At 44.9% G+C, this 13641-nt stretch overlaps 1 protein-coding gene across 3 annotated transcripts in view; it reads right to left on the reverse strand.

Annotated features, from left to right (window-relative positions):
- The window catches only part of RBFOX2 (RNA binding fox-1 homolog 2), a 169333-nt gene that overhangs the window by 42440 nt on the left and 113252 nt on the right, over positions 1-13641 (reverse strand). For all 3 annotated transcript variants that reach the window (XM_086468718.1, XM_086468726.1, XM_086468735.1), the window contains exons 3-4: positions 13099-13323; positions 2597-2743 (exon numbers count right to left, since the gene is read on the reverse strand). In XM_086468718.1, the coding sequence (XP_086324844.1) occupies positions 2597-2743; positions 13099-13323 (372 nt within the window). The remainder of the gene's footprint in view (positions 1-2596; positions 2744-13098; positions 13324-13641) is intronic.

The raw sequence follows: 13641 nt of genomic DNA on the forward strand, positions 1-13641 counted from the left end.
CCAGGACAGGGATGTTCTTGTCATTTCCATTTCATTCGTGTCCCCCACACCTGGAGACAGTGAGGAACAGCATCAAGGTGAACAAGAGTGAAAGGGGCCAGTCATCAAGCCAAGCACTGGTCCCAAGGGAAGAGGTGGCAACAACATGGAACAATTTATGTAAGCGATGCAGCTCCCAGGAGAGGGGAGCAGCAGTAGCACAGTGCAGGACGTGCTAAAGACAGATTGTAGCAGGTGGCCCAAGAACTGGCTGTGATTTCAGCAAAGGGTTTATCCAAACCGGACGGAACTGCCTACTGCATAGCCCTGCAAAAGCAAAAAAGCAAGCTAAAAACCACAAAAGCAGAAAAGCGACCGAGAAGATTCAGCGATCACAGATTGCCAGGAGATGAGTTTCACCCTGAAAATGTTCCCACGGATGTCAAGAGTGTGACAATCTGATGTATGAGCAACATGGAAGCAAACTCAGGCCTCTTGCAATAGAATCACAGAATCAGGATTCTGGCTGGGCCCTACCTCCAGAGGTCATTTAGGGCAACCGGCTCAAAGCAGGTCTAATGAGATCTGGCTGGCCAGGCTGTGTCCAGTCAAGTCAAATACCTTCAAGGATGGAGGTTCCACAACCTCTCTGGACAACATGTTCCATTATTTAACCACCCTCACAGCAAAAATAAAAAATTTCCTGGTATCTAATTGAAATGTTCCAACTTGTGTTTGTTGTCTCTCATCTCATCATTACACACAACCAAAAAGAATCTGGCTACATCTTTTCCATATCATCTGATCAGTGCAGACAATAAAAATACCCCCTCCCCCAGACTTCTCAAAGCTGAACAGGCCCAGGTCTCAAGACTCAGCTCACATGCTGTTCTTCAGCCCCCTGACCATCTTTAGTGGTGCCCACTGGGCTTGCTCCAGTATTTCACTTAGATGAAGCACACTTCTTTCCCTGGAGAGCCCAAACTGGACGCAGTATTCCAGATGCAGTCCAATAACTGCTGAAGATGGGGGGATGGGGGTGTGGGGGGAATCACCACCCTGGGCCTGCTGCTATACTCACTAACACAGCCCCGGACATGGTCGTCCGCTTTTGCTGCAAGGGCACACTGCTGCTTGTGCTTGATTTGTTGTCCATCTGGACCCCCAAATCTTGCACTGCAGAGCATCTTCCTAAACAAACGGCCCCCAGCCTGTACTGCTGCAGGGGTTATTCCATCCCAGATGGAAGGCTCGAAACTCGCTCTTGGTGGGTGTCTTCAGATTCCTGTCAGCCCATTTCTCCAGCCTGGCCAGGTCCCTCTGAATAGCAACCTTGCCCACCTGCATTTTGACCACTCCACTCCATTTGGTGTCATCCACAAAATAGCTTCTTATGGACACAAAAAGCTTCAAGAACAAAGTGTAAAGACTCTCACAATATATAGCAATTGAGACTTTCATTGAAGACCATCAGTGAAATTTTTAAGATTTCTGCACACTTTGTTCCCTTTGTACTGTCCAAGCTATGACAGATAAGCCCAATTCTTCTCTCATTTAAAGCAGTCTAAGCTTGAAGTCCATGAATTTGACACATTTACATACTGTAACGCTACTCTCCATGCGAAAGTGTGTGTATATGCGTATGCATACACACCCACACAGCCGGCTTAAGAGATGCAATAAGTGAAACAGGAACACTGCGAGATTTTGGAGGAGCAGCTGGCTATATGTTTAGGACCAAGGCATACACTCAAAGCCTAAGGAGGTAAGAGGAACCTTAGCTTTGGTCTTTCCTGACTTGAGCCCTCTGCACTGCATCTTACGCAGTAACTAAATTTAGAGTCTGTTACCTTTATAAATAATAAGAAATATATTTGAAGACTTTAAAACATGCCATCAACCAAGGATGTCATCATCATATCAACAAGTCAAGGATTTCCCATAATGATGATATAGAGAACTTCACCTGAACGTTAGGTCATGAAGCACCTAACTCAATTTCTCTCTGTGTCCACATGGAATGAGTCACCACCTATAGTCACGTGAACAAACTCTTCCTCAAATTGCTTACAAATCAAGAACGATGAATAGCATACAAAGACTAGGGAAGATAAACTATTTGGTCAAAAGAAACAGAATGTATATCATACACAATGTAAAATACCATCTGACTTGCACTAGCTTTTCCACATGCAATAGCTAGCTCGCCAACTCCTTGCAGCAATTTTTCATCACAGAAGTGGATCATGAGGAAAGACATAAATATTTCAACAAGTTTCTAAGCAACTGGAAAAACAGTGCTTTGCAAGGGATATATTAAGTCAATGTTTAATCCTGGTCTTTACTGGGAAATAAGGTGAAGTTTTGTTTTGGTGGGGTTTTTTTTTCCACCAATTGTTAGGTTACACTCAACATCTTGATATGAATACAGTTGTTTTCACGTGTATTTACCAGCTGAAGTAAACACTACCAATTGTCCTAGTCCTGCAAATATTTTACAGTATACTGACTAAATTGAGGGGAAAGGGCTTTTCCTCCACATGAATATACTAACACCATGTGTCCCACCTGTGGGGAAGGACAATCTGCCATGCCTTAAAAGGTGCTGGAAACTTACCCCAAACATCTGCCGAAGGTCAGGATCTCGAAAGCGGAAGGGAATGTTAGACACATGAAGTCGTTTTGGAGTGGATTTGCTCTCGGTATTCTCACTGCTCTGTGTCTGTGATTGTTGTCCATCTGTCTGTGCCCCTCCTTCTGTCTGCTGAAAAGAGAAAGACAAAAGCGTGCACATGAATAGAAGCCACACAAATTCCTTTCACATAGGAATGTTTTGCCTATCTCTTTTTAGGTACTACACTTGCGATTGCAGTACCTGAGCACTTGAAAATTACTTTAATAAAGCCAGTAATGCTTAACAATCGATCTGTTGTCCTTCCCCTCCCCTTTCAGGAGAAAACAGTAATGAGATCTCAGCCTTCCTCCCCTCAGGATCACCTTTTAGCTTAGTAGATTTGCCTTTTGTTTTCTTAAATTGCTTCTCTCTTTTCCCCTGTTCTTCCTCCCTTCAGCTGCCACCATATGAAAGCTCTAATGAAGAGGCGGATCTTTCACATCCTGAAGCTGGGAGGTAGTACCGCCACTCTAATCTCATGTGGCAGGATGTTCATGCAATCATCAAAATCCCACAGCTGAAGCGGCAGCTCTTCACCGGGCCAATACCAGAAATGCATCCCCAGGCAAAATGGCATCTGCTCTGTCAAGCTCCCTTCAGAGAAACATTAGCCCAAAAGAAGATCTATAATTAAATGGTAAAATCCATATATGAACAGCTTACGGATGTCTTTGATTAACTTTTCTCATACATTTAAAAGTCAGCCCAGGGACAGGAATCAGTCATTACCACAGCAGGATTTATAAAAACTCCAAGTGCTACTTTATGCTACTAATTCCGCAGCTAAAACAAGGGAATTTATTCCAGCGTTCCCAAGCACTGACTGGTACAGCAAAGCCAGGTCAAGGGATAGGCCAGAAGTACTTGTGCACAGAGAAAGTACAGCAAGAAGGCGGAAGAATAAGGGAGACCAGCGTGCCAGATGAGAGACCTAATGCCCTTCCAGAGATGATGGGCAGGAGAGAGGAAAGGAAGAGAACGTCAGCCACTTGCATTGGGCTTGGACTATGAAACAGTAAAATTGGAGTGCAGCACTAAATATAAAGGCAAGGTCCCTTTCAAAATGGCTTGATGAGAAAATGGTATTTTTCACACTTTAGTCAGAAAAATGACCTCAAAAACTCAGAGCTACAGAAGGAAGTAGACTACAATTTGAGCAGTTTTATTGCTCTGTCCCTTTCCACGGCAAGCATTGACAGACAAAGGTATTCAAAAAGCACCCACCCACACTCACTCCATCTCCTGCCTTTTGCCTCAGCCTTCTAGGAGTCATGCTTTGACCACCTGTGTGTGATGCACTTTTAAGTGTAATTTCATTTCTTTAGACGCCAACCTGACTTCTTCCTTAACCCATCAAGTGAAAAGAAGTTCTACGAGAAGGCAAGGACTGTGTAATTGCTAGTGTTAGCCTTTATAGGCACCTTCAAGAAGACACACAGGCCTTAAAACTAAAACATGTAAGAGTAGGGCGTTTTTATTGTTTTGTTTGGGTTTGGGTTTTTTCCTGTTTTAAATACACAATTCGTGCACTAAAGAGGAAAGAAATCTCGGGGCAGTTGCCCACACTGACTCCCCAGACACTGACTGGACCTGCTAGATTTCTCTGCACATCATTCAGTATGCAACACTTCATGAATATTTGGAAAGAAACATCTCTCCACAGATGAACTAAACTGGAGATATGAGGAGAGCTTCTTCTGGCCAGAAATGTCTCTTACAGACACGACCTTGAGCTTATATATCGGTTATAAAGCACTAACAAGAGCAGCAAACAGCAAGCACTAGGGTCTTGTCATGCTGAGCAAAGCAGTGGCAGCTTTCCATTTTATTTTAGTAGAGCTGCACAGGCAGCACAAAACACATTTGATCTGGTTAATACAAATTAAGCTGTGATAGAAAGAACGGAGATACTGCCCTGCAAGTATCTCTACTCCCCAGAGCCATACAAGTCTCAGGAGAAGCCTAGCAGAATAAAGCATTTTTATTTAGCCAAGACCCATCCATCCGCCCAAACATCAGATTTTCAAGAACAACCTCTGAAAATTCCATTTGATCATATCTAAAAAGATGCGTCCCCCTTCCCCAAGTTCCTCCTCTTCTCCTATGCTCACCCCTGTAACAAAATCCATCTCCAAACATACAGAGAGTGCACCCTAGGGGAAGAATCGATGCAGCTGGCTTATGATTAAATCACTCCATGCTATTTGGTGGTTTTATTTTTATGACTCCATCAGAGTCCTTTGCTCCTCAGGGTAAATCTGTCCAAGAAGGACAAAACTCAGGGTAGCCCATCCATCACCACTGCACACAACGCCTGCGAGTGCTCCAAAATAACTCCCCAAAAATCATCAACACCCCTGCTAAAAGGAATCTCTACAAGCCATTTTGGAGCCCTGCTACTACAATTTGCCAAATCCCATGCTTTCTACGGCTTCGCGTGGAACCGGCAAGCGGGCAAACACCCACGCACGCAGGTGCATCCTCAAACACACACACACTAGTGCATCTTCTGCAGTGTGAATGAGGAAAGGCACAGATTCTGACCTGTGATGACAACAATGTTTTAGTCTTTAAATTCAAATATAGGTTGCACAGGACTGGATCTGTCCCTTCCACAGGGGAGGAAGTCGGGAGGTTGTCTGCACTCCTCTCCCATCCATTTGTTCACAGGCAGAGGGCAGAACCCCTTTCTTACCAAGGGTGCGATGTATCATGTACAGTGTCCTGCTCAAAAACACTCACAGCTGTTCCTGCATATGGCAGACTGCTGCCGCCACACAGGAGTCATTTTGCAGCACGTGCAATGTGCACAATAAGACAAAGGCTTCAAAAAGGAGAAACAACAGAAGGAACGGGATCTCAGTCCACTCTTACCTTTTTGACTACACCAAGAGTCCCCAAATGCTTTTCACGCTTTCACATATCCTGACTTTTCAGCAGTAGTTTAACATTAAATACCTTCTCTCTCTGGATGCTGCAGCTCCCTCATTTCTATCACCCATGGCCCTAAGGTAAGGTTTGAACTTTCAGCCACTATAACATTATCTCAATACATTTGTCTACTGCCACACATTCAGCTACAACATAAATGAAAGAAGTAGTCTCAGATCTTGATTTTTTTTTTTTTTTCCCTTTTATAGTTATTCCTCCTCTTAATTCATTAGGAAGGAGATGAAAGGAAGGGCCCGGAGCCTATTCTCAAGCAGCACATAATGGAGACTGGCAACAGCACTACCCTGACCAAGTCAGATGATAAAAGCCTGCATTTCACCAAGCGCCCACTCCCCACCCTGACTCCTTCCCCACACTGAGTTTCAGCTCCTTCCTTCTGGCCTCACGTCAACACTTCACAGCAAAGAACCGTCCCTCTCCCTTCACTACAGACAGTAATTCAGCTCAGAAGGAAGCTAATTCATGTTCTGTAGGTCTCAATGCCTGTCATCAGGCAACACAGAAACGTGCTGCAGCAAGGATCCTGCGTTTAGAAACGGTATCGGATCCACCTCACCACCTCAGCATAGACTGCGTAACACATACTTACACAGGTGATAATGTCATTCATGCCTGCACACGCAGGCTTTGAGCTCTGCTCAAGGTCACTGAGAAACGCATCAGAGCTCAGGACACACGCAATATGTGCTTCACTTTTAACTGCTTGCTGCCTGTGCCCCCGTGCCAGCTTCTCCCTTACACCCGGCAGCAGTAAGGAAACTCTGAGCAAGAGGTGGCAGCTGCAAAGAGAAGCATGGATGTAAACGTGTGCACATACGCACGTAAAAGGGGAGAAGGACACCTGGCAACACGAGGGTGTTCTGAAAGGTTCAGGGACATCTCTACAACCATCTTCCTACCTCTCGACTAGACTCTTTTGTCCTAAAGGAGCTGGTAAACAACCAATTGCGAAGATTTCTCCTCCGTGGGAGGGAGGCAGGGGCTCCAGCGCCACCTGAGCACCAAGCAGATCTCCATCTGTGTGGACAGACAGAGGGCTACCTCCCCGATGAGCCAGACAAACACCAATGCGACAGGACAACACAGAGACTATTAATACCCAGCACATTCTGTTTCCATCTCCCACTTGCTTCTAGGTCCAAGTTATAGAAAAGCAAAAAACAACCCCCTGTCCTCTCCCCCAAGAAGCAGGCGGTCCAAAATGTTGTGAATCATAATGAGGAGGTTAAGCGCCATAAATCACTGCAAAGAAAATATTTACAAAATACAAACTGTAACTAATGACTATATTTAAAAGGGTACTTGGGTGGCTTACAAAATCTGGGAGACAGACTGTGCTCACTCCACTGCTTCTAGACCAGTCCCTCATCCAAAAAAAAACCCCCCACCTTGTTTGGATTAAGAGCTTGAGGAACTGTGTGGAGACAAGGACTGAAAGCTACGACTGGCAGAAGGCAGTCTTCCCACCACAAAGGAGTGTGCAGACAACGTGGGAATATCTCTGCAACTTCTAGTGAAGAACTTGCATCAAAACAATCAGTCACCCACCAATGAGCAGATATCCACTGAGTAGGTTTGGTGGAAAAACAAGTGAAGAATTAGAACAAAATCCCTCTCTGCCCCACCACTCTGTACCAGAGTAGGACTGAGGTCCTACACATCCAAGAGCAAAGGCCATGGGAACTTCTGCTGCTTAAATGACACTTGTTTAGCAGACAGACCACCACAGGAAGGACTAATAACCACCTTTCAACAGCAGCAAGTTCAATTTTAGAATTATATCCATGTTCTTGACTTTGCAGAGATGCCAGCAGCATTACATTAAAAAAAAAAAAAAAGGGCTACACTACAGGCACAATTAACGACATGCCCGTGTACTTTGTATGCCAAAAACTGGACAAAAGAAATTGCTAAGGACATACTAAATAACTTCTGCTAGGCTTTTAACTATTTTCAATATAGTCAGATTAATTCAGGGCATATTTTTTCTCATTGTTAGTTACCCGTTTTCAGACACACTGACGCTTAAGTCATTTTGTTGTCTTTCCTCATTAAATAAAGATATACCCGACCTGAAGTCAGAACACAAACCTAACATCGGAAAGCATATAGGAAGCTTTGCACAATGAAGCCATCTCTGATGTGTCAGACAACATTTTCCAGGTAGTGATGTTTAAAATTACTCTGTTTTTCTAAGCAGTATTTTTTAACAGGATTCTTTGGCGCCTTTTTTTTTTTTTTTTTTAATTTTATTTCAACAATTGGTGACACGAAGCCCCCCCGAAAGGCCTGCTCTGCTGGTCACAATGTCAAAACCCTTTGTGAGCAGTTCCAGCCCGTTCCTCACAAAATAAGGATGCCCTGACAAGGTGAAGGAGGCAGCAAGACTTCCCAAGCTACTGGTTACCTCTGGACCACTCCACTGACAGTGGCAGAAGAATAGCCGCACAGTAACAGACTAAGTTCCATCCAGCCCACTATCTTATTTCTGACTGTGGTCAAATCTGTGGCAGATTTGGAAGAACATAAGAACAGGGCAAACGTTTGGTGACTTTTCTCCGGCACAGCCTCCAGCAAACTGAGCCAGTTGGATGTCTCAACTTCCAAAGCATCCTACATGCAAGAGTTCCAATGCTAAATTCTTCATTATATGGTAAAAACAAAACCCAAAACTCTCTTTTTTTTTTTTCACGTGGCACCCAATTATTTCCTGAATACATCCTAGTAAGTGAAAATGGGAAAGTTCCCTATTTTATTTCCCATACCATTCAATACTCTGTGCATTTGTCATATGCCTTCATTCCTGTCAGCTCTTTTTATAAGTATTTCATTTCTTCTCATAAAGAACCTGCTCATCCCTTTCATCATCACTATTATCCTTCCCTGCACTACTTCTAGATCTGCTGTAACCTTTGAGAGATATGAAGTACCACAGCTGTATACTCCAACATAATGATATTTGTCAATTTATTTCCTATTTCTTCCTAAATAATTTTTAAATCTGCCTCACTAGACACAAGTCTACAAGTGCTGCCAATAATCTGCCTCATACTCAATAAAATAATCTGCCTCATACTCAAAGCAAATTCCTGATGTTAAATGTCACAGTTCGCTACCTCAAGACAGCAATTTCCAAGCTGCGGTGGCCAAACAATCAGCAGCTAGCTGCTTATTTGAAGCTAGTTCCTCCTTGTGTCTACCTGCTCAGCAGTATCAAAAGATAAGTGAGGATATTCATTAAACATATTCTTCACCTGAAATACCTCACATGAGCAATTGCTTTAATTACTAAAGTGATGAAAAATAATTACAGAGGAAAATTCTGCAATCTCAGACTAGGCAAGAAATACCCAAGGGAAAGTCATCATTATAACATCATCCATGTGTTATAAAAGTCAGCTGAGGAACTCTTGGTGCCGTTGGCTTCCTTCTTTCCAAGCCCTTGATAGATGGATGGGGCACAGCTAGATGACCGAGCACCTGCCCTGTCTTGCTTCCAAGCACGATATGTAGGGGTCCCCCACCACAGATGTGTCTCCTTTAAGAAATCAGAAAGTCAATATCCCTTCATGGTATAGCAGATGAGTCAAACATGTTTCAGTATGGCACATCAAGAAGCTGAGAGACACGATGCTCTGTAATTAAATAATGCTTTATATTGGTTCTTGACGATGTAACACCAAGGCGACAGCACCTGCCATTTCCAGGCAAAGTAATTTACATAAACTTATTCCTCTACTTCTGTACCTCCAGCTGCATTCCATAATTTATACAGACACACAAATTCTTCCCTCTGACATTAACAAGAGAAACGAGTTGAATAATCAGCTCACAGTATTAAGTGCATTGCATTTACTATCAAGCAAGCTTTTTTAGTTCAGCGGATGATTAATCTTCCCTCCGCGGGTAGAGTACCAGGAGATGCAGAGAGCTGACAATTGCTCTCGGCTTCTGGCCATGCACTCCATACGCTTACCTTGCAACAACAGCATTTGCTGGATCCCTCCAAGAGCTGCTCTAATTCATTAACCCAGCAAAAGAATTGGACAGCTTTCTGCCAGGTCAGTGAATTAAAGTGGCTCACGTAAGGAATGCCAGAGCCAGTAAATAGGAGTGGGAGTTTGCGCTTGGAGCCAGATCTCTCCTTTCTGACAGCAGTGAATCTTTAGATCAGCTCAGCTGCCAGAGGTACTGCAGCCTAATTAGCATCTCCACTTGCAGCTATCTGTGCTGGGTGTCTGCATTGGGGCTAAGCGTACTAATGTAAACCAAGAAGGGGGAAGGGGAAAGAAACGAGGTGACCCGGCACCGTAAGAAGCGAGGAGCAGAGCGCCAACGGTTTAACAGACAGGCTGCAACAGGCAGACCGAGTAGGCCAAATATGGTCTGGTACCTCCGTCTATTTTTAATCCAGGTCTTTCAGCTGTGCTTTGGGACAGTATCAAGAGAAAGGGCAGATGCTTGGAGATGAAGACCGCGAGACCCACATGCCAGGCAAGAAACAAAGCCCCATAGATGAGGCTTGATCCTAAAATAAAAAAAGATTCCAAAGTATTAAGCTGTTTGTATTATACCACCTATTGTGCCCATTTCTTTTCCATGCCCCTGGCTCTGAGCGCTCTGAATGCTTTCCACTACACTCAGACCTCCAGAACCAAGCTCATCCTTAGCTGATGACACCAGCCAGTCATTCCCCTTTGCTTGGGGCTGTTAGATTGCATAGGAAGGCATGGACTTTGACTCTCAAAGTTTATTTTACTTAAGCTCACTGCTGATGTTTGACCTCAGGCTTACAGACCACTGCCTATTAACTCACACACCACAGCTAATCTCCAATCATCCAATCTAACTTGCCCCCCAGAATCTGCCAAGTTTCTGTGAAAAGGTGCTCCAACACAGCGTGTTAGGGGCCCCGTTACAGACCCCATTATATTGCTGCACAACACCTTACCAACTAGATGAAACTCCCCTTTCCATGAGGGACCTTTAAGCCATCCCATATTCTCTGCTACTTTTGCAATTATCCTAAAGGCTACCAGCCCAAAAAGCAGGAAAGCCCTGCCATCCGAGCACACCTTTTACTATCTTGCGCTGTCCTGACAACTGGATCAAGCACAGGCCTTGTTCTTAAAAGTAAGGAGAGACCTTATCTGTCTGGCTGAAGGAATTCCTGAATCATCCCATGGGAGCACAGGCTTCAAGTTGGCAGCTAAAAAATCCACCGTCTGTTCGGTCTGGGTTATCGCCTTCACACACGTGACAGCAGCTGCGCTTGTCAGTCTCAATAATGGGAAGGAAGGATCATACATCACCCATGATGACTTTTTGCTCTATTAAAGTTAGCACTGTTGTTTAGACAAGACAACAAAATGGTGAAAGGAAAAGTTGTCTTAAAGAACAGAAGTCCCGTTCTGCTCTATTTTAATAGCATGCTTTAGCTTGAATAACTACTAAGCCCTCTTCCTTCCCCTAGTTCCTACATCATTAATCAGCATACTGAGAAGGAGAAAAGCTACAAGCAATTACATCCCAAGGCAGCCCACAGAATCAAAATAACTTCATACAGAAGGAGTCCTAGACAGAAAGAAAAAGGGACTCAGAAGATTCAGGACCCCATACATGTGAAAGTCTGGCATGTGAAAGGCCCTTGGCTGAGGCGCCTTCCCCCTCCCCCTGGATTTCTTCATGTGCCACCATCTGGGATCCTCTGGGTTTGATCAGTCCCAGCCATAGCAGCAGCAGCAACGTGCTCGTCTGCGCCCTTACCCTTTCCCGGCTAGCTACGGTCTGTAAGCCCGACTCCGCACGCTCAGCTCGCACATCTTTAACCACCTCAAACGGTCAGACCAGACGTGCCCACCTGTTTCCAACAGCCAGGACAAGCGTTACGTGATATTCAGCCTGTTTCTCGGATAACCCCTGCCAGTCAGGCTCCCTCGGCAGCCTCCTGGCAACACCACTGCCTCCCAGCAGTCTCCCAGCAACGCTCCCTCCCCCACAGATGGGCTCCCAGTCCCTCCTCGCAGGCTAGCCAGCCTCCCTGAGCACTGTGGGCTCCTCGGAGCTGGCATTAGTTGATGAAACGCAGAGCTCAGCCCTGCAGCGCCACGGAGATGGCTCCTAATATGGAAAAGAAGCAGGACGGTTGGCAAGAGCTTACATCCAAGGTCAAAGCTTGCATCACTTTCATTAAAAAGAAATGCTCTTAAGCTCTGGGCAAGGATGGGAACAGCAAAAATACATGGGGAAAGCCCCTGCCCTGTTTTATTCCCCGTTTCCAGCTTTCCCATCCAACTGGCAGTGCTCAATATAGCTGTTTGCTGGGGATGGGCAGCCCGGATCTTACGGGCCACAGTGACATCGGACAATCTGGTATTAAAATGATGACTTGCACTTCTGCACACTGCACCAGCTACGAGTTTTATTTCCAGCCTGATCTCTTCTCACCTACATTTGCGTTTGCCGAGTAAGGCACCAGAAGTTCCTTTTAGGCACTATCAATGTGCTCTACGGGGTTTGTACTCTTTTTTTCTTCTTCAAGATGCTGAAGTTGCAGCGTTGCCAGGATGAACTCAGAAGATATCAAATTCATAACCAGTGGTGTCAACCACGCAGCCACTGCCCACTGCAGAAGGAGCAGAGGTGCATGCTGGGAACTACACACACTCAAGTTGGCACCACCAGTTCTTCCAGTCGTTGGCACTGAATTCACTCAGTATTTATGGGGCAAAAATAATCTCTATGATCCAAACACCCAACTACAAGTAAAACTGAAAGCATTAACAGATTAAATCCGCCCCTGAGCACCAAAGGCTCTCACCATAAGGCTCTTTATTAGGAAGTTAAGTCTTAACAAGTGGCTTAAGAGGTGGATAAAGATTTTCCTGGGATAATCTGCCAGCATGTTGCCCAGTGCCAGTTCCAGGCCATAGGAAGAAGAAAGCAAAAAAAATACAAGGTGAAAATCTTTGTTTGGCAAATGGATGCCCAGTAGCTGAGAGGTCCTCTCCTATCTTTGCCCCTGAAGCTCCCTGTGATCTTCAGAAAGTCAAAGAAAAGTATTTTTCTACTCTGCTAGCTTCCTGAAAACAAAACCACATACACCTACAATGCATGTGCTCACTCTAATCCTTTGACTGTCAGCCTTCCAGAATTTGCCTCCATCGCATTTATTTGAACTGCCTGCCAATTAAGACAAGGTAATTAACACTTTTGTAAAGGACTATCTTCGGGCAACGCCACCATGGTAAAAACACTGGGATCCCAAGTGCTACCGCTCTTTGCAGACACGTATTTATGAGGCGAACATGCACAAGGGGAAAGACAGGAACCCAGTACTGGAAGGTCAGAAGCTATGTTTTGTTTATAATTCTGTCCTTTTCAAGTCTACCGCTGATTCACTACATACTTAGGAACAGTCAGCAATCTAATCAACAGCTGCTTCTTCCCGAATCACTGTGCTGCTCTCCTGCTCTGCACCCTTCCGCACTTACTGCAAGAGATCCGTTCTGCGTGCTGGCCGTGTTCGTGCTCTGCTCTCCATGCGGCTGCGTGCTTCCGTAGAGCGTCAGATTGTGCTCGCTGGTCTGGCCTGCATAGTCCTGAGTGTGTGGCACCCCATACTCTGTGGGAATCCCGTTCTGTGGGGGTGGCGGAAATGGGATTGTGGTGAATGGCTGCACCATTGCATCAGGAGTTGCTGCTGGCTCCTGGTTACCCTGAAGAAACGGAAAAGGAGAAAACAGCTTTATACTACAGAAGATAGATCAAAACATCAGCCTGAGAAACGATACATGCACACACATGTTCACGTGGATAATCCACCCACCACCACCACAATACTGCACAGTCTTCTATTATCTTCTCTATCAGAAAGAGCATGCCTTGCTCCTCTAAGCCACGACACTGTTTTCTTAACCTTTCTCGGGCGACTTTCTTGCTATCAGGTGGCATATGGAGAACAAATTATAGGTCTTGCAAATTGCATACCCCTGTAATCTCACACAAGGCTTCATGCACAGTAAAGCATTATTTTG

This window comes from Leptosomus discolor, chromosome 1, assembly GCF_034619465.1.
Source record: "Leptosomus discolor isolate bLepDis1 chromosome 1, bLepDis1.hap2, whole genome shotgun sequence".
NCBI lineage: Eukaryota > Metazoa > Chordata > Aves > Leptosomiformes > Leptosomidae > Leptosomus > Leptosomus discolor.